The 21,122-nt window shown below is 36.1% G+C and overlaps 1 protein-coding gene across 1 annotated transcript in view; it reads left to right on the top strand.

Annotated features, from left to right (window-relative positions):
* Window positions 1-21,122, top strand: part of LOC150097961 (uncharacterized) — a 52,710-nt gene that overhangs the window by 27,843 nt on the left and 3,745 nt on the right. The window contains exons 2-4 of the mRNA XM_090406646.1: window positions 2,235-2,518; window positions 2,610-2,693; window positions 7,927-8,065. Of these exons, the coding sequence (XP_090262772.1) occupies window positions 2,235-2,518; window positions 2,610-2,693; window positions 7,927-8,065 (507 nt within the window). The remainder of the gene's footprint in view (window positions 1-2,234; window positions 2,519-2,609; window positions 2,694-7,926; window positions 8,066-21,122) is intronic.

The following is a 21,122-nucleotide window of genomic DNA, read 5'->3' as shown; positions in this document are numbered from 1 at the left end:
CCAAATTTGGTGTGAGCTGATGTAAGGAATAGAAATGTTCCCTTTAAAAACTGTAGTATATTCATTGCGCCGAGGGAGTGGGTTGAACAGGAGTTTATTGATAGTTTTCTTTGAATAGCCATTTAGTTGAAATGTATTTAGAAGGAGATTGAGTTCGTTGTTGAGTTCTTCTTCAGAAAGAAGCGAGCGAGCCCGGTGTCCGAGTGTAGAAATGATCCCGAATTTCTGTGGAGAATAATGTGGGAGGGAGCGTGAAGATACCTGTCCTTATGGGTAGGTTTTCTGTAAATAGAAATCTTGAATTTTCCTGCTTAATCGGTCAATTTGACATCTAGAAAAGAAAGAGAACCGTATGTTAGGATGTATATTATTCAGGTGATCTTTGAAGTTCTGGAGGGATTCAAGGCCATGTTCCCAAATTAAAAAAGATGTCATCGGTGTAATGTTTCCAAATGCTTGGTTTTAAAGGGAAGGATGAGATAGCCTTTTCCTCAAAATCTTCCAGGTAGATGTTAGCGAGCACTGGAGATAAAAGTTTTCCTATAGCTAACACCGAATTTTGTTTGTAGATTGTGTTCTCATATTTGGACTATCGGAATTAACACAGTTATGTCAATAAGGATAAGATCTTCTTACATACTTTGTCTTTCAGTAGTGAAAGAACTTCCTCTTTAGGAACATTTGTAAATAAGGAAATTATGTCGAAACTGCCCATTATTTCTGTGTCTTTCCGTTTCACATATTTTGTCTTTTCTGATTCCTTTCAGGAGGCAAGATATGCCTGCTTCCTTGATTCAAAAGTAATTGTAAGCTTAACACAAACCTAATATTTATTCACTTATTTATATCTTTTTTTTTTTTTGGCTAGCAATTGTCTTTATTTTTTTATTGTTCACTTTTGTTTTCTAAAACAAATGCAGGCATGAAATACGAAAGTTACTGAATGCTTAATTTGAGTCAAACACGCCACGTTTTTGGTATCCCTTTTCCAAACTTTGGTCAGGTTAGTTATTTCGCCAAAGATATTGCTGAAATTAAAAGATATAGTAATTGAAGCACACTAAGCATGAAAATGAATTTTGTTTTCCCAATTACATACTTACTCCAAAAACATCGCAGAATCTTTTTGTACATCCGAAACGGAATCGTTAAAAAAAAAAAAACAGTTTTCTTATGAGTATTTAGCATGTTCGTTATCTAGACTTAATGAGAAGTAAAAATGATACATATTGTGAATACATAAGTGTGGTGCACCTAAAGCCTCCTTCAGAATGCTTGATTGCATTTAAAAGAGAGCCTATTCGTTGGTTATGTTACATCCATTCCTCACTGACTCACTTAATTCGCTTCACCACGGATTAGTTATTATGAGTATTTCCACAAATGTTGCGTCGCTGAACTGGCCACTACCATTTCTCCACTTTCCTTTAGTCATGTGCGAATATCAGCAGCATCTGGTCAACGCACACATATATTTAAGCTCCACGTCAACCAACTAACTTCTTATCCTCCTCCTTAATTCAGTTTATTTCTCTTCTTTTTCAACATACTGTTTACTCTTCAAGATCCCAGTTCTTTAAGAGACACATCAACAAATTCTTTTGCTCTCTCTCTCTCTCTCTACATATATATCCACTTGTCCACTTTTTATTTATTCATATGGAGTTTTCTCCCTTTTCTCCCCTGTCCCTATTGGGGCGAGAGTTGAGCCCCCCCCCCATGGGGCGTTAAGTATTTATGGCTGTAGATCCGTGTGTTCACGGGGGCCGGTTTGCCTGCTTGCGGGATGAAAAATCCTAAATAAACGGGGAAAAACCCTGCTGTCCACGCCCAAGACCGGCTAACTTGGCTTACGCTCCTCACGTCGGCGACGGGAAGCAAACCCAGGACACTCCTTCCCTAGGCATATGGTTGCGAAGCGCATAGCCACTAGGCTAACCGCACGGACACTTCTCCACTCACGGCACCGTTATATCATGTCTTGGAACTTCTAGTGCGTTGGACTGACTGATATTATACAGTGTGTGTGTGTGTGTGTGTGTGTGTGTGTGTGTGTGTGTGTGTGTGTGTGTGTGTGTGTGTGTGTGTGTGTGTGTGTGTGTGTGTGTGTGTGTGTGTGTGTGTGTGTGTGTGTGTGTGTGTGTGTGTGTGTGTGTGTGTGTGTGTGTGTGTGTGTGCGTGCGTGCGTGCGTGCGTGTTATCTGTTATATTATATTATATATTTCTTATTACAGATCTTTGAGGTCCCCAGGAAGTAGCAATGGTGACATCTTCAGTGAGAAAAGGGACTACCAGTTAAGACCACCCAGACGTCCTCTGCCTTATTTGAAATCAAGTGTGTTTGGTTCAGATAGTGTGATTGTGGGAAGTGTGATGGCAAGGAAGATTCCTGATACTAAGCACAGGCTATTTGGACCACCAGACAAAATTTTTCTCAAACAGACACCCGATAGAATGAAATCCTCCATATTTGCAACTGCTCCAAAACAAGAAGAGCTACCTTCTAGTAAGATATACGGTAGGTTGAATAAATCATATTTATCTGTATGCTTGCTAAATTGATTAAGGAAGTGTGAGAGTGTTTTATTTTATTTTCTCTTTTATTTTAGTGCCTAGAAATCCCATTACTGGGGAGGAATGTGATGTTAGACCAACTTTAACTCGATTTAATACTATGTCATCTGCTGTTAAAAGTAAGTAAAGTACATATTTCAAGGTAAGACTTTCATAACCAGTGTATATAACTGATAAGGACAAAATATAAAATGCTTATAACAACAATACTTGAAAAATATTTTAATGATTATGCAAATTCATTATATTTGTTTTTTCGAGCTAATGTTTTGGGTAGCATAGGTAACGTATTTTGTATTTCGAAGGTCTGAATGCCAACTATTTCACAAATTGCGGACGTCATTTGAAACTCATGGAATCAGTTATAACAATAAGGTCAGTTCCAAAGAAGATTCTTTCAAGGGCATGAACAGAACTATCTTTACCTAATCGGTAATTCTGATCAATGTTGAAAGCGTTTTAAATCTTACAGATTAAACAGTTATATAGTTTGACAGAAGGTGCTGTTGAAATGAGCACAAGACGCACAGGCCTCTATTCAAAATTACGGAATGCAATAGAGAATAGCAAAATTTGGAACACGATTTTGATTTTAATAAAATACATTATGAAGGTGTGGTTTTATTTATAAAGTAAAAACGTTTCACCAGCTGGATAGTCCTATTATCGAGATCAAATATGGAACCTGTTCAAGCCAGTTCCGGGTCCAGTGAGCAAGGTGGTAGCCTCATGCCAAGCGATGATAACTATTTTACCACCAAGAGACTTTCACAAGCATTCATGTCACGGTGAGATTCAACTCCACGGTCTGTTAGTTGAAGGAAGAACCGAACTTCGAAGCAACTTTTTTTTTTGTATATATATATATATATATATAAGAACAAATTGTAGATAAAATAGCTCATGGAAACTCATTAAAATTATGCTCATCTCTTAAGCCACTATCAAAATAATAATAATAAATAAAAGAATTTGTGTGTGTGTGTGTGTGTGTGTGTGTGTGTGTGTGTGTGTGTGTGTGTGTGTGTGTGTGTGTGTGTGTGTGTGTGTGTGTGTGTGTGTGTGAATTTCAGAAAGTAGAGCGGCGTTTGACTTTTCTGCAATTCCCTATGTTTGAATGAACATAGGGAAAAAATCTGCTACTGCCTTTCTATTCTCGTATGGGAGTAGGTGTGTATATAAAAAAAAGAAAATTAAACTGCATAATAAGAAACAACAAAGCACGGAATCAGGTAAGTTAGTAAGTAATCTTGATTGTAAAAAAGAAGGATATTATTTGATATGGTGACCCTATCATAAAAATGTTGTCAATGAGCGAGTTATAACTTCAAGTTTTCCCGGAGCAAAATTAAAAACAGCACATGCAATTGAAATACAGAAAAGAAAAGTAAACGAGATTGTAATTGTAAGTGCTAACGACTTAACCAGCGAAAAGTTCAGTATGAGGGAGAATATGAAAGGGTTGTTGGAAAAAGCGAGAGTGAAGAGTGAGAAAGTGAAAATCGTAAGTATATTACCTCGATGTGATAAAAATGAATTAAGAAAAAGGGCTATGATTGCAAACGATTCGATGGTAGGCTATGTAGAAGGAATGATGAGAATATGTGTGAAAGAGCGAGGGTTTGTTAATTACGAGAATGCGCATTATCATAGAAATTATTACGAGGATAGAACGATTTCGACTTTGTGTTCGTCTAGTTCGGACCCATCAAACGTGTGCAAAATATGTCTGCATGTACGAGTATAAGGCACTAGAAAAGAACAGTGATCTGTAAGTTGTCCAACTGTGTCACGGACTATAGATAAGAGTATACAAAACAGTGGCGGCCGGTGAAAATTTTAAGTAGGGGTGCTGCATATAAAAAAAAAAATTCTAATCAGTAACGAATTTATTAATAAATAAATTTACATATTAAAAATTGCTTTATTAAAAATATTTCATCCTCGCCACGAACAAACACCAATAATAAAAGTTTCGTATCAATACCAATGACAAGCGCAAACGAATATCGCCGTTAGATCACAGTGCATTTGTTTCGTGTAACGATAATTGAAAAAATATAATTCTTTTCTTATTTTCAACAGTGACACTCGTCATAATTCAGCCTTGTATCTATAATAAATAAATAATTATATGCTATTTTAACAAAATAAAATAATATTGACAAAAATAGTTCACGACGCACACGCACCAATAATAAACGTTTCATATCTCACAGAAATAACGTGCGTAAGGATACTAAAAATGCACTGCCGTTTGGGCAGCGTCTGAATGACATAACGTGCAATGACAACGCAAACGAATATCGGCGTTAGATCGCAGTGCATCTATTTCGTAATCTAAAGCGTTAATCGAACAATTCCAATTATTAACTATTCAGTCAATGTCAAAACATAAGCTATAGACATATAGCTTATGTTTAGCTTATGTCAAAACATAAGCAATACATGTTGTATTGCATTTATATAATGTTGTAAGCATTGTTATTATTTATAAACACAAACAAAATTTTAATTTTTAATTTTTTCTTTGGGGGTGCTGCAGTGTCGCAGTGCTTATGTACGGGCCGTCACTGATACAAAAGAACATGCAGGCAGCTTATTATGTCTGTATTCGAATGCTACGAGTATCAGAAATAAAGGGGTAGAGTTTGTTGCATTGGTCAATATGTTGGCACGTCAGATTGTGGGCATTAGTGAAATGGCAGTCAGAATCAGACATACTAACAGACAGGCCCGTTTCTACATTTTGCGGGGCCCCGAAAAGTTAGTAACATTTTTCGAAATTTTAAATGGAAGAATATCTTGTTAATTAATACTTAATTAAATCAAATATGAAAAATATTTATGTACATAAATAAACAAGTATGCTCTTTTAGCATCAATTTAAGTAAAGGGAAAAAAATTAGTTATAAAATAAATGTGTTTGTATGTACGTGATATATCATTTTATTATGTAAGTACACATTATCATATAAATACGCCAGAACAATGATTTATTTAATAATATAAATAATAATATAAAAATATGAAAAAAATATCCATTTTTACTATAAGGAATGAAATATATGTATAACAATTTATAAGATTTAAAAGAAATCTTAATATATTAAATTTTATTTAACCTAATGCGCTTATCAATAAACATTTATAACGCTATCAAAATTCAATTTTTTTTTTGCAATTTCATGCTTAATAGATATTATTGCCAGGGACGACAAACGTCCTTGAGAATCGCAAATAGGTTTTTATTCATTTTAATTTGGAAAATGACCTTTCTGCTGATGTGACCGTAACTGGACTGGTCAATAATATTTTAAATGTTATAGTAATATTTGGATAAATATCAGACAAATTATTTGCAATTTGCAATCTTCTCGGACAATATATCTAAAAATAATTAATCCATTGTAAAATTCAGATTCATCAATATCTGTATTTAATTTTTGAAACCGCTGTTTGCAGCTTAATTTTATTTCATTTTCTGTCATTTTTCTTATTAATTTCATATCATAAAGAAATCATGATTTTTGGTTTCATACAATTCAAACCTTTTTTTGACAGATTGTAGAGCAGTATCTAAAATTGCAAAAAAGAAATTTATCCTAAAATTATCTTTGTTATCACCCATGTGTGATTCATCAGGCGTTTCATAATCAAAAAATACTTTTCTTTGACGTATTCGACTTTCTTTAAATTTAATTCTATTTCTAATAGATTTGACAGTTCTTTAGCAATCTCAAAACAGCTATCAAATCCTGTTATTCTCTGCTCTTCAAAGTACTGCACTAACTCTTTAATATGTTTAGTTGCTATGTCTATTTGGGAATTTTTGCATTTTGTAATACTTTACTTACTAAATTAACTTTTGACAAAAGCTCATACCAAATTACAAGGCTTAGTATAAACTCAAATGAATCTATTTGTTCATATATTGAAACCACTTCTACTTTGATAGTATTATCTAATGCAGTTTTTAATAATTCTTTTAGTGCATTTAAAAATTCTGGAATTTGAAAACGTACAGCTCTAACTGATTCTATTCTACATTCCCATCTTGTATCACACAACGGTTTTGGACTTAATTGTTTAACAAATTTCTTTAATATGTCCCAACGTGAAGTTGAGGCAGCAAATAATGTATATATTTTTTGTATAACATTAAAAAAAGTATTGCTATAGTTGATGATTTTGCGACATTCCCTAAAATCAAATTTAAATTATGACAGGCGCAAGTATAAAATGCCTTTTCGTTTTCATTTAAAATGTAAGCACGGACTCCCTTATATACTCCTTTCATATTTCGCTCCGTTATCATACCCTTGCCTCTGCAATCTGACAATTTAAGATTTAATTTATTCAAAAGTGATTTTATATTTTCATATATACCTTTACCAGTAGTGTCATTAGTTGTTAAAAACGTTATGTTCACGAATTTCAATATCTGCTTCAAATATATTTGTAAAAATCTAAAAATTACTGAAATTTGCTCCTGATGACTAATATCAGGAGTACAATCGAGAATTATTGAATAGTACTTTGCCTATCGTATCATATTTACAATATTTTGTTGAATTTTGGTTCCCATATCAACCATTAATTCATTTTGCATGGGTGATAGATACGAATTTTGTTTCTTACCTATATTTTTTATTCTCTAACATCGCATTAAATGATCTTTTAAAAGTGGATCAAATTCTGCAATTTATTCTATGATTCCAAAAAAAATTACCATTATGGGCTGTGTACAAAGTATCAAAATTACCACTAAAAGCTAAATTATATTCGGATATATAAAGAATTGCTGCTACTATTCGTCGTAAAACATTTCTAAACCGTTCTGCTTCAAATTTTATGATTTTGATTTGCCTGATCACCCATTTTGATATGTCTGATCACCCATTACCAATTACCATGCATCTGTTTTGCGGAATGAAGAAGAAAGTAAAATGCTTTTTTAGTTGTCTAGTCTTTTATAATATAAGGTCCTTCTTTGATTGCACTATGTTTTATTATATCTACTCTACTTAGTGCATTTACTTGTAAATCTTGTTCTTTGTATTATTCCTTCAAATACAGGCTCCGCAGTTCATTTAGTATCGGTCAAAATGCCCTTTTTAAAGGGCTTTTCAACCGAAGGTAAGTTATCTGGTCTTATACAGAGGTAGATCCCTCCCGTAAACTTGGATTTTCATCCTGCATAATAGACAAACTGTCCAGAAGAGCCCTCTCAGTTAACAGGTCTGATATATTTGTCACACAGCTTTGTGTGTGTGTGTGTGTGTGAGAGAGAGAGAGGGGGGGGAATTATATTAAAATAATGGATAAATCATATATTAACATTAATTTCAGGAACAAATCCTATAACTGGAGAAATAATGGAGGACATTCAGCGGGAGGAAGCTGAGAAACCACTAATTTTAATTGAAGAGGAACAGGGTCTTGTTTCATTTCATACGCTATCCCAAAACATAAACCCAAAAGAAGCGTAGTATGTCTTATGCGTTTTCAATTGTCCAAGTAATAATACTGTGTAAAAATGCTAAATGAAGAAAACAATAAAACTGTAAAAAAAAACAACTATAGTTTATGTTTTTAATATAACAAGTTTTATTGAACTGAATTAGAGTGGAATTTAATTAGAAACTGCATGTTACTTCATCTTGGAAGTGATTTATTATGATACTAATTAGAGCTATCACAAAGTGAGAGAAATTATTGTAAATGAAAAATGTTTTTGAACTTCTTGAAGAACTCAACTTTTTTTTTTAAATGTGAATAATACCCATACAATGCTGTTAGCTGTAGTATATTAGTATTGGTTCAATTGGTGGGTTAATGGTTGCATAACCTGGAAATGCTGCTTTAAAGACCTAACATTTTGCAATCTACTTCAGCAGTAGAATTCAGCAGGGTGTGCTCTAGCACTTAGCGATGAAATTCATTCACTTAAAACTTAATTCACAACCCACTGCTTCTTGGTTGGAGTATGGATACACTAACCTCTCGAAACCAACTAGGCAGTCAACGTTAAATTGTGAACATCTGAATGCTAGATTGGGTTGTTCATGCAAGTAGCAGTACAGCAATTAGCAATACAATGGCCATAGCCCTGAGGTCAGTATATTGCTAATTGTGTATGTTGTGGCTGGTTTGTCTGCTTTACAGGATGAAAAATGCAAATTTCCAGGAGGACACTCCACCATATCCATTCGAGACCAGCTAACTTACGAAATTACTCTCTGCTGAAAGCACTTGTAAAGATTCTACTCGTCTTAGACGGAATTTGAACCTAGGTCTAATGCTAGTGATACCTACTGAGCTGAGCTGAAGGCAATGAAATGACTATCACTAAAAAAATTTTCATTGCAAGAAAGGGAGGAGCAGAGATTGGAATCAATGAACTCAAAAAAATTCACAAGAATTCCTAATGAAAGTTGGTGCAGTCATATATTTTTTACTATAAATAAATGAAAAGAGAAATTCGTCTTGATCTAAGAGGCGAAGTTGATTCAGGTTATACTTTTATTTTAAAAAACCTAAATAATTTTTGATAGTCCGTTTGCTCAGTAGAAGCGGCACTTGCATCCTCTGCGCTTGGCTGCACGAAGCGAGACTTATAGTTTGACTCTAGTCTCCGACTAGAGGACATTTTCTAATCCTTTCTTCGACCAGTTCCTGAGTTAGTCGATCTCTGGTACGGGCAAGCGGGTTTTTTCTCTAGGAAACTCAAGAAAATCGACCGTAGAACCCACATTATTTTCAGACAGTAAAATATCCTGTTAGGGTTAGGTACCAAGAGATGGCAGCACTAGTTTCCCAGTGGCTGCCTGTAATTAGTGATAGACATGGGCCAGCTATCTCTGATTGTCTACCGGCAGGATTGACCTGCCCACTCAGTCTCCAAAGCTAGATAGGGTTTAAAGGCCTTACCTACTATAAGGGAATAAAAAGGTATTATCTTATCATTATTATTATAGTCCATCATCACTGGCTGATAACCCTGTGTGGGCCCTGGCCTTCTTCAGAAACATCTTTTGGCTTCTTTCTTCATTGCTTAGTTTCTCCAATTTTTGACTCCGTCGTTTGTCGTATATTCTGTCCAGCAGTTATTGTTCCTCAAATTTCGTGACAAGGCAATTTTTTTTCAGAGTTTGTTCGTCATCCCCAATCCAAATACCCAGAAATCCTGTAAGAGATTTTCTGTTTGAGTTGTCTTCCTTAGCTGATTGGTTTCAATTTGAAAGAGTAGGGAACTCGCCCTTTTTCCTTGCATAACTTAGCCATAAAAACGCTGAATTCCTTCGTTCCCAGAAGCCAAGAAGATATATTACTACCAAACATGCATCACACTTATACCAATATATATCATTTGTAATAGTTTTAATAGTACACACCTGTCAGCAAGATCTGCACCCTTAAAAATTGTCAGCATGGGTATTGAATGCAGCAATGTGAAATGGGTTAGAATATGGGTAGATAAGTGCTATTTCTATACAGCGTGAGAACATCCCACGAAGATTTTCTTGTCTCGATGAACAAAAATGCTGAAATGGCAATTCTCCTACTATCAGCACCTAAAATACTGCTCTTCTTTGAATCCTTTACAGGTCTTGATTGTACGTAATGCTTCGTTTCAAATTATAGTTGTTTTGTTTTTACTACAAAAGGTTGTAAACTTATTGTACTTTAGTATAGGTTGTAGGGGAAGAGTTTAATAATCCAGAAATTATTAAACATCTCATAAGTCACTTCTAGCCGCTTCCAGCCTGGAATAAAGCTGTGGTGACGTTACAGCCGGCTACCAAAATCGTCTATTTCCCAAAAGCATTTTGAAATATTTTTACCTACAGTCCAATTCGAAATCAGTACCTGTTCATTAGAGAGCGACGATCCACTTTATCCACTGGACCAACCGCGCCGAGAGTCCTTGTTTTGGGTATACAGAGTGATTCCACATTTCGTTAGTTTAAAGGCATAAACTAACGAAAAAGTTCTAATACACATGAATCCGGAAACCTTGCATTTCGAAATACAGTCCTTTGCTGGCAGTACAACTTGCAATGCAGACAGAAGTCAACATATCAAGAAATAAGCATAAATTCCTTGGATTTTATGCTTATTTCTTTTAACTTTTAACAAATTAACTTTTGACCCTATCTAGCTTTTGAATACTGAGTGGACAGTTCTATAAAAATATAATATAAAAGATGTCACTGAAAACACTCTTGAATCATGTCTCGATATGGCATCAAGCAAACATAACAAACATTAAAAAAACGTATTGGGCAAAAACTTTCTGGATGAAGCCTGTTGAAGAAATAACTCACACCGGAAGGTTTAGACGAATTAAACACTGGAAATGCTCGTGAAGATCTAAATCTCACAAAGAAAAAATAGCAATAATGACCTCCTTAATTTAGAACAGCTTGCATTTGAAGATAAAGATAATTGTAAAGTAGTAAATTAAATGAACTCTCAAATTATAGTTTAAATACTTAGGCGAAATGGTTTGGATTTTTCAAATTTTAAAGAATTCCTAGTGATCTCAACATTTTGAAGTATCATTTAAAAAAAAAAAATCACTTTTTTATGCACATGCCCTTGTTTTAAATAAATTTATCACTAACGAAAAATCATTATTATTCTGTGCAGTCTTGCTTCAATGAAAAATAGGTTAGAAAAATCGTTAAAAAATATGAAATGTACATTCGCTAACGCGTTTTTATTCTCTAGAGGGAAGAGACGAAGCGTCTTTAGCATTACCGTTTTTTGAAGACAGAAGAGCAGTCAGTCTCCATTGAAGTTTTCATTAATAGTGAGTCGAGACTATCAATGAATTAAAGTTTTTCAGCGAGCAAATTCTGATGTCCCGTGGCTCTAAATCTTCTAACATCTGTATGATTGTCTATAATACTGGAAGTTCTGTTATCGATTTTTTGGCATGCCTGGTGAAAAGCAATTTTCCGACTGAAAATAATCCCTACTGGCCATGGTAGTGATCGAATGAATCGGAAACCGTCGAAGACTTGTTCTGATCAAGTTTCTCTCGTCGGCCACCGAAATTCCCATGATGAATAGATGAAACAGATAACCTCATCGTCTCTTAAGAGGCCAGGTGTTTATAAAAAATTTCACTCACTTGTATTACATCCGAAACACCGAACGTTCATTTGAAATTCGTATAAAAGAACGTATTAAGCATGTTAAGAAAACAGAATTCATTAATCAGGCGTGGCTTACAATTCATGTTTTTTATTATTATTTTATTTATTTTTATTTAGTATTGACTAAGGAAAAAAAATTCAGGTGATGTGGAAACTTACAAATGATGATCTGTGTTCAATTTAACAAATATACGAAAGTTTAAAGAACACTATGATGTAAAAAGTTGTCCATCACAGTGTAATAAAAATCAAGACCTAATCATAAACCAACTGTGGTCGGCCTACGTAAAGGATCTAAAATACTCTCAGAACCAGGTTATGGTTCAGATCGATAATGAAACACATGGATAACATCTCAATATGATATGCATTATAAATTTAACACCGATTCTATCAGATTTAGTTTATTGTATTAAAACTCCCTCTGATACTATATGTTTTTAAATTAAAAATATCTTTATTCCTGATCAAGTAAGCATAGTGAATAATAAAATATTAGAATAAATAAAAACAATCTCTACTTTGTTTTTATTGCTGTAATATTGGAATTATTGCAGTTAGTTGTACCTAGTAGAGTGATAAGATTTAAGTGAGCTGTCTGATATGATTAAGTGCACTTTATTAAAACCAGAAGATCATGTAGAGAACTGTTAAACTCTATAATGCGCTATCGAATTCTTTCTTCACTTGCAAACCCTTTTTCTGTTGACTGACTTTTACTTCTGAACACTGAAGATGAGTCATCTAGTCTCATAAGGAGACAGTTGTCCTCTCAGTGACTTGATTTCTTGTTTCTACAGAATAGCTCCTCTGTAGCCCAATCTCAAGGACTTCACAATATTTGCTCCTCTTTAGCTTAAATACTCTAACGCGAAGAATTTATAATTACTGTTCAGCTGATAGTGAGAGAGCCGGTCTCATACAGAAGCTGAAGGGTTTAGAATGTAGAACTTAATCTTAGAAACAGACAAAGGGGACACAGAACACGTAGTCTTCTGATCGTAATTTATTTAGGCATGACTTCAACCAACCTAGTCCTTCAGAAAATAAACTGTCTGAAGAATAAATGCTCTTTAACACAATATTCTAGTCTTATGACCTCTTTTACTGTGATCATATTTCAACATCAAGCAAAATTGATCAAATACTAATTAGCAAATTCCAATGAATTGTCATGAAGTGCTCAGATACTCTGCTATTGACATAATGCTCACAAATATTAAGAATAAACAACAATTGGAGCAGCAATATAATTCAGAAAACATCCTCTTCAACCTTTTGGTTCTGTCCACTGCTGGACGATGGTCTCCCCCAATGGTTTTCTGCCTCTCCCATCTACCTCACTCCTGCAGTTTGTTCTAGTTCATCCCTCCACCTCGTCTCGGTCTTCCTATTTGTCTTGCTCCATCCATTGGTCTCCACTCTGTTGTTTTTCTAGTCCATCTCCCGTCATCGCATCTGGCAATATGGCCAGCCTATTTCCACTTAGCCTGTTTAATGTATTTTACAATATCCATGACACATGTTTGAGATCATATCCAGGTGTTTGTCTTCCTGTCTCTTAATGTTATTATTAGCATACTTCTTTCCATGCGATGTTGTGTTGTTCTCAGCTTTTTTTTCAGGGCTTCTGTTAAAGTCCATGTTTCTCCTCCGTATGTTAGGACAGGAAGTATGCACTGGTCAAAAGCTTTCCTTTTTAGACTCATAGGGATGTCACTTCTGAATATGTCTCTCATTTTCCCATAAGCCATCCATCCAAGGTGAATTCTTTGTTCAATCTCTTTTCTTTGACAATCCTCAAAGGATAACAATTGGCCCAAATATACATATTAAGTTAACTTGTTCTATTTCATGGTTTCCAACTTTGACAGTTTTATGGTTTATGTATTTATTCATCATTATTTTTGTATTTTCTCTATTTATTTTTAATCCAATTACTTTGGATACTTCATTTAGCTGATTTAGCCTTTCTTCCAGATCATCAAGATTATCTACTATTAGGACAATATCAGCTGCAAATTTCAGATGATGCAGCCTTTCTCCATTTATGTTTATTCCTTTTGTTTCCCAATCAAGGCTTTTGACCTAGTGCAGCTGTAAATAATTTGGGAGATATGGTGTCGCCTTGCCGGATGCCTTTTGTATTGGGAACTTTTCACTGTTTTTATATAATTTAATTATAGAAGTTGCATTATTGTAAATATGTTTTAGTGTTTCAATATATGGTTTCTCAGTTCCCTGGGTTTCAAGAGCTTTTAGTGTTGCAGATGTTTTAACTGAATCAAATGCTTTTTCGTAGTCTATATAGGCCAGACATAAGGGTTTATTGTATTCAATTGATTGTTCAATGAGCTGTCTTAATGTGTGAATATGGTCCAAAGTATTGTAATTCTTTCTAAATCCAGCTTGTTTACAGGATTGCATTCAGAAAACATATTACACACAAATCAATAACGAGTGAGATCTTCGATGCCTGTGATCAGGCTTTCCACTGTTCTACGTTTATTATCTACCAATTTGTGATCATATTAGTCAGGCGTTGTGGGCCTCCGTTTCTTTCTTCTGTTTGATTCACAGCACAAATGGTGCACGTAGCGTAGTCGATGGCATTGATCCGGTTCCCTCCGAAAGTTCAAATTTAATCCAGTGCGTTATGTTGTGTACCCCGCGGTTAGCCGAGTGGTTATGCGCATCGCAACGATATGCCTTGGAAAGGAGTGTCCTGGGTTTGATTTCCGTCGCTGACGTGAGGAGTTTAGGATCTTTCTCAGACATAGCCGAGTTAGCCGGTCTGTACCGTGGACAGCAGGGTTTTCCCCAGTTTATCTGGGGTTTTTCATCTTGCAAGCAGGCAAACCTGGCTTGAGAACTCAATGCTTCTACAGACATATGATACACCGGGAGGCATAGGGCTAGCCATCTTGTCCTTGTGTACGGTTGCGGTTAAATAAATAGAAAACCCTCGAACATCGCAAAATAAAAGAGGGAAAAAGGAAGAAAAAATAAAAAAGCAGCGTTCTGTTGTTTTAGACTGGGATTCTGTGCAAATCATTATGGTGTTATACAATTGTTTTCTTCATGAAAGATCTACATAGCATCCCGTTAGCTTGCAAGACATCAGGCCCTGTGAAGGAAGATCATTATAAAATAAAAAATAAATCTGCTAACTTCTTTTATTCCCTTATAGGCAGAGGCGTAGCTACGGAGGCGGTCCATCCCTGACGGCACTTTGAACTTTTTTGAACTTTTGCAGTTAATTCTAAAATACAGTCTCGAGAACTCATTTTCAAATATTGTAATACTACTGCGAATTTCCTCATAATTGCTGTACGTGTTGCTAGTTGTAAGAGGAGTTTTTCTAAATAAAATTGATTAAGAATTACCTATATTACTATGAAATAGACTTCGCCAATGTCATCGACGATTTTGATAACAGAAAAGCAAGAAAAATAATATTTTAGAATGTTGAAATTAAAGTTTTACTTCAAAAATAAACATAATGTTTTTATTTATTTTCGCATACGTCGTTTTGACTTCATGTAATATTTTTCGTGTGTATTAAGAGGGCGGCTAAAGCTCTAGCTACACGACTGCTTATTGAACTTTGAACTTCTTTGGGAGATGGACCAAGTCCTTGACTCTTTATCCCTTCATCTGATTTTGGCTTGTGTGTGAGAGGATTATTGTGGGTAATTTACCCGCTCATTGTGAGCATTGTAAGCTGTATTAACTGTCTCTTGCAATGGCAGATTTTGGTTTTTTGTGTTTGAATCGATCTGAGGGTTCTTAGTCCGCTGCCTGTCGAATTAGCTGATTTGGGTGATTGTCTGTGAGTGCGAAGAATTTTTCTGTTATGCCTGTCATGTAGGTCTTGATATCTGGAAGGTTAGCTTCTTGGTGTAACTGGAGGTTTCTCATGAACCAAGGGGCATTAAATGCCATTCCGAGGCATTTGTTCTGGATTGTCTGTAATCTGTTGATGTTGCTTTGAGCTGTGTTTGTGCCTGCCCAGGTCGGTGAGGCGTAAGTTAGCTGGGGTCTTATGACTGATTTGTAGAGAAGAATTTTGTTGTGTTTATTTAGGAAGCTGTTCCTATTCAAAAGTGGATATAGCTGAGCTATAGTCTGACTTGCTTTAGTGGAGATAGTATTTATGTGTGTCTTGAAGTTTAGCCGTTTATCAAGATGAACTCCCAGATATTTGGTAGAGTTTTGCCAAGGGATGATTTTTCCAAACATTTGTATGCTTGTGTTCGATTCTGCTTTACGTCTGGTAAAAAGTAATGCTGAGCTTTTTCCTGGATTGATGGCAATGCGCCATTTCGTGTACCAGTTCTCCAATTCGTTGACTGCTCTCTGTAGCTTGTTTGTGGCCAAATGTGGACGGAGGGATCTGGCTATGATAATTGTGTCGTCGGCATAAAGAGCGGTGATGGATGGGGATAACTTGGGGAGTTCCGCCATGTATATGGAGAAGAGTAGGGGAGATAGCAGAGAGCCTTGTGGTTCTCCTGCCATGACTTTCCTTTCTGTGGATCTGATTCCATTCAGTTTTATTTTAAATTTTCTGTTACTGAGATAAGATTTTATGAGCAGAACTAGTGGTATTGGGATTCCTATTTGGTGTAGTTTAAAAATTAGACCATGATGCCAAATTCTGTCCAGTGCTTGCGTTATGTCCAGGAAGACTGTGCTAGAGTGTTGGTGCCATTCATAGCCTTGGATAATGTATTCGATAATTCTGTAAATTTGGAGAGTTGTAGAATGCTGTTTTCTGAATCCGAATTGTTCTTGTATGACGTGGTTGTTATCTGTTGCCTCTTGGATCCGTGTTAGTATAGCGCGTTCGGCTATTTTGCCTAGACATGATAGAAGGCTAATGGGCCGATAGTTCTGTGGAAATTGTGTATTTTTTCCAGGTGCTTATAGGGAGTAGGCGAGGTCTTTATACCCTATCTAGCTTGTGGAAACTGAGTGGGCAGTTCAGTCTCCACCGGTAGCCAATCAGAGATAGCTGGCTCATGTCTATCACTGATTATAACAGCCGCCGATGAAGAGGCTGGTAAACAAATGCTACCATCGCTTGGTACCTAACCCTAACAAGATATGTTTTCTGTCTGAAATATTGTGGGTACTACGGTCGATTTATGATTAACGATGACATACTGATCTTACTGATACGTCAAAGTGCGTCTGTGGTTCAATATCTAGATTGTGATTTTGGTGAAGTGATTCGTGAGGGTGCGGCAATGAAAGGACAAAACAGAAAACTTACAAGAGAGTGGTTTTTTTCGAACTCTGCCAAATAATGAAAAAATGTTGTAGTCATGGTTGGTGTACTCTCCTAGCAAGAAAGCTCTTTACTGCTTCTGTTGCAGACAGAAGTCATTCAAAATTTGATTCTGCAGATGGATTCAACATGTGGTGGAAACTTAATCCTAAAATATTCGACCATGAATCTAGTGGAGCCCATATTCGATCTTTCACACAATGGAAGGAGTTGTAAATTAGAATCCGACGTGGAGCAACAATTGATAAAGAGGAAAAAGAACAAGTTGAAAACGAAGTGGAGGGAGATACTTTCATGATTGTTAGATATCATTAGATTCCTAGCTAAACAAAATTTGGCTTTACGGAGTCACCGAGAAGGAAATCATTACGAGACTCATGATAAACCTGAATCAACAGAAAATAGAGGAAATTTTTTAGAATTAGTTTATTTCTTGGCAAAATATAATTCAGTGCTACATGAACATATTCTAAGAATTAAGCTGGGAAAAAAGTTTGCTAAATCCTATATGTCGCCTACTATTCAGAACGAGTTTATAGAAATTTTGAGAGAAAAAGTAAGAAAGTTATCGGACAAGTAAAAGAAGCAAAGTATTTTTCTATGATATTCGACAGTACCCCCTGATATTTCTGATAAAGACCAAACGAGTTAAATTTTACGCTACGTTATGATTGATGGAAATAAAGTGAAGGTTGTGGAATCATTTGTTGATTTCATTGAAACAAAAGGTAAAACCGCCTAGAATATTTCAACTATGCTTTTGTAAAAATTAGAAAACGGTCGAAATGATATTCAGAATTGTAGGGGATAGGCACATGATAATGCTGCTCTGATGGCTGGTCCAAGAATACTTGGAAAGGTTCTGGACGCTTAAGTGCCTGTTATGACCCCTGAAAAGATAGGATACTAGTAGTAATGCGATTAAAGAATGAAATATAAAGAAAGAATTCAAATAGAAATACAGTGCAAATCAGCTACTGCCTTTTATCCAGCAAAAGAGGCAAGGCCGTTTTAACGCTATCTAACTTTTGAAGATTGAGCGAAAATCAATTTTCAACCTTAGCAAATCAAAGAATGATTTTAAATGCCATCCTGTGAAGAGTATGGCAGACAATTGATGCCATTTTAATGTTTTGCATAATGGCCAGCTATATACAGAGGGTAATTCATACACTGTGTGTGTGTGTGTGTGTGTGTGTGTGTGTGTGTGTGTGTGTGTGTGTGTGTGTGTGTGTGTGTGTGTGTGTGTGTGTGTGTGTGTGTGTGTGTGTGTGCATATCAGTGACATTCATCAGAAAAATTCTCATCCAAAATAAAATAATTCAGAAAAAAAATCAGCTAATGCCTATTTGTTCCCGTATAGGGAGTAGGCGGTGCCGTTTTACCCTGTCTAACTTGTGGAGGCTGAGTGGGCAGTTCAATCTCCATATTTAAGAAAAAAAATTAAGAAAAAAAAAAGTTTCATCTAATATCTTTTACACCCAATGGGAAAACCAGAAGCTCTTTTAGGCACAAGTAAATTTTTGAAGAAAGGTAGGGTAGCTAATTTCCATTCCAGTCTTCTTCATTAATGTATAGGCTGATGGCTATCAATGTATTACGCCTTTACAGGGAAGAGAAAGAGAGAGAGAGAGAGAGAGAGGCAGTTGTGTGGCCATCTGTTCAACATAATGGTCTTGAAATAAGACAACTCTAAATCTTAGCAAGTTGTCCTCTTTCATTGCTCTTCAGCTATACGTCTTTAACTGCTGGCATCTACGATTAGAATTCCACTATGGAATTCTAATCTCCTATCCCCTCCTTGCAGATGACTTTCAGAACATACATAATTTATTATCCAGCGTCAAGGAATTTGTTATCTCCTAAAATCTATTACTTCTCCGGACCCAGGCCTTTGGGCGGGCTGGAAATAAGGTTTGTGTCATTCCTTCAACGATGCCAAAAGAAAGCCTTTTAAGGTCGATTCTACTCGCAGACACTAGATTTCTAAACTTTTCTTCGAGTGACCCGTATAAATCAACTTCTGATACAGTCAACTAGGGTTTCCTCCCCTAAATTTGGATATTTAATACCTCATCTTAAGATAATCGATTGCAGAACTCACAGTATTTAAGACAACATGTAGTATTAGAGTAATAGACCACGATATTGCGTCAGTTTTTTTGCATACTCTTCATCGGATGCCAAGTAAAGTCACTGATAATTTTGAGCCATATATCTGGGTTGGCTACGAGTGGCGCTTGTGTGTCCAGCAGTTTCCAATGTTAAGGTTTAACACCTTTGCAAACTCTCTTAGGAAAGAAACAAGTCTTTAGTGCATATGCATATCCAGATTTCAGTGTACAAAGAATAATGAAATAAAAGACAGGATGACCAAAATTGAAGTATCCCTGTTTAAGGCCTGGTTGTGCACCAGTGATTCAAATTGTGAGAAGGAGAAAACCGACACAAGCATAAATAACATTTATATTAACTTCCATTATGCATTTACGGGCTGTATTTTTCAATGTGCTGCCCTTCTTGATATGCTACAAACTGCATCCTTTGCACACTTTGCTCAATGGCAAAACACAGCTTCGAGACTCATGTTGATTACATGATGCGTTATGCTATCTTTCAGAGTTGGGAAGTTGTCAAGATGATCCCAATAAACCCTGTCAATCCACAGCGGTAGAAGTCACAGGACTTCAAATTAGGTGAACAAGGTGGTCTCGCATGTCTGATCACTCTGGCTTCCGTGAAATGTTTTCGAAGAACCTCCTATACAAATCGATCGATTTGTGGAGGGGGCCCCCATCCTGCACGAAAATGAGTAAATCCATGCACAGGCGTTGATGTAGCTGTGGCCCAACAGAATTGTTTATCATATCGTGACACCTCTCAGTAGTAACTGATTAGGTCACAGGACCTAACTAGCGAATGTCTTGAAAGAAGAATAGTCCAATAATAAACGCACCTGTAAACCATCATCAGAATAGCTTTAGGTGAATGCAAAGGAATTCGTGAGATTTCATGTGTGTTTTGTGTAGCCCGCATGAAACCGGCAGTTGTAGATATTCACAGCGCCGTTCGGGTTAAAGTGCCTCATCTCTTCAGAGTATCATCCACTGCCATGTGGAATCTTCCTCGACTGGAACAAGGAATGTTAAAGCAAATGTCAGTAAATTTTCACAGTCCTGCAGGGGAAAATCGTGTCAGGGTTATCTTGAATGGTCAGAAATGCAGAATCTTCAGTAGAATTAACCAAACCATTGGGTAAGGCACATGATCCAATACAAAATCATGATTCAGATACAAAACGTGCATTGCAGGAACCAATGCAGTTATTCAAGGCCTCCTCCACAATGTCAGTAGCAACTTCATTCACTTGTTGTGAAATGATTGGTTTGCGCCCTATGCCAGATCACTCCCAAGGATCCCGTTTCCTCAAAACGACTAATCATTCGTAGCAGAGTACATGGAGTTAATGGACCTCTTCGACATTTGTTCATGCAAGTAAACTTACAGAATGCAGTAACAGCATTGCAATTATTTAAGTTGTGCAGCTTCACGGGCAAAGCGCATTGGGGCAAGGTTATGCCGTTTGCTACCATAACTGTGGATTTCTCTTCATTCTCAACTAGAATGAAGAGAAAATCCCGTGTCTATTTTTTGAAACCTCTACTGGCTCCTGTCGGTTGTGCGATGTGCAAATTCCAAGCATTTTAAACGCCATCTGGTGGTGACGTTTAGAACCACTTCCCTCAGATATATTTTCCTCATGACGCACAAAATGTTTCTACAAAGTTTCGCATCATTTGGATCATTAATGGCGCTCCACAAGGACTTAAAACGATATTCAGGGCGATTCTAAATTATTGTCGGGTTTCCGTGTTCTATAATTTTCAAACCAGAAAAAGAAAATTAAACTGATTACAGAATAAGAAAGTGTGACTCAGAAAGTTTTATTACCTATAGAATTAATACTGGAGAATGCTAAACAACTTCAATCTGTGTGCCCTTTGTGACATGGGAGATGTTCAAGGTTAATTAGTTTCCCTCCAAGTGTTCTCCATCATTTGAAGTGTAAGGGTTTCTATTGCAGCAAC

The sequence above is a fragment of the Typopeltis vanoorti genome, chromosome 16, assembly GCF_054136105.1.
Source record: "Typopeltis vanoorti isolate ZY-2024b chromosome 16, IOZ_Tvanoo_1.0, whole genome shotgun sequence".
Taxonomy (NCBI): domain Eukaryota; kingdom Metazoa; phylum Arthropoda; class Arachnida; order Uropygi; family Thelyphonidae; genus Typopeltis; species Typopeltis vanoorti.
The sequence above is the reverse complement of the archived record's forward strand: the minus strand, read 5'-3'. Positions and strand labels throughout refer to the sequence as shown.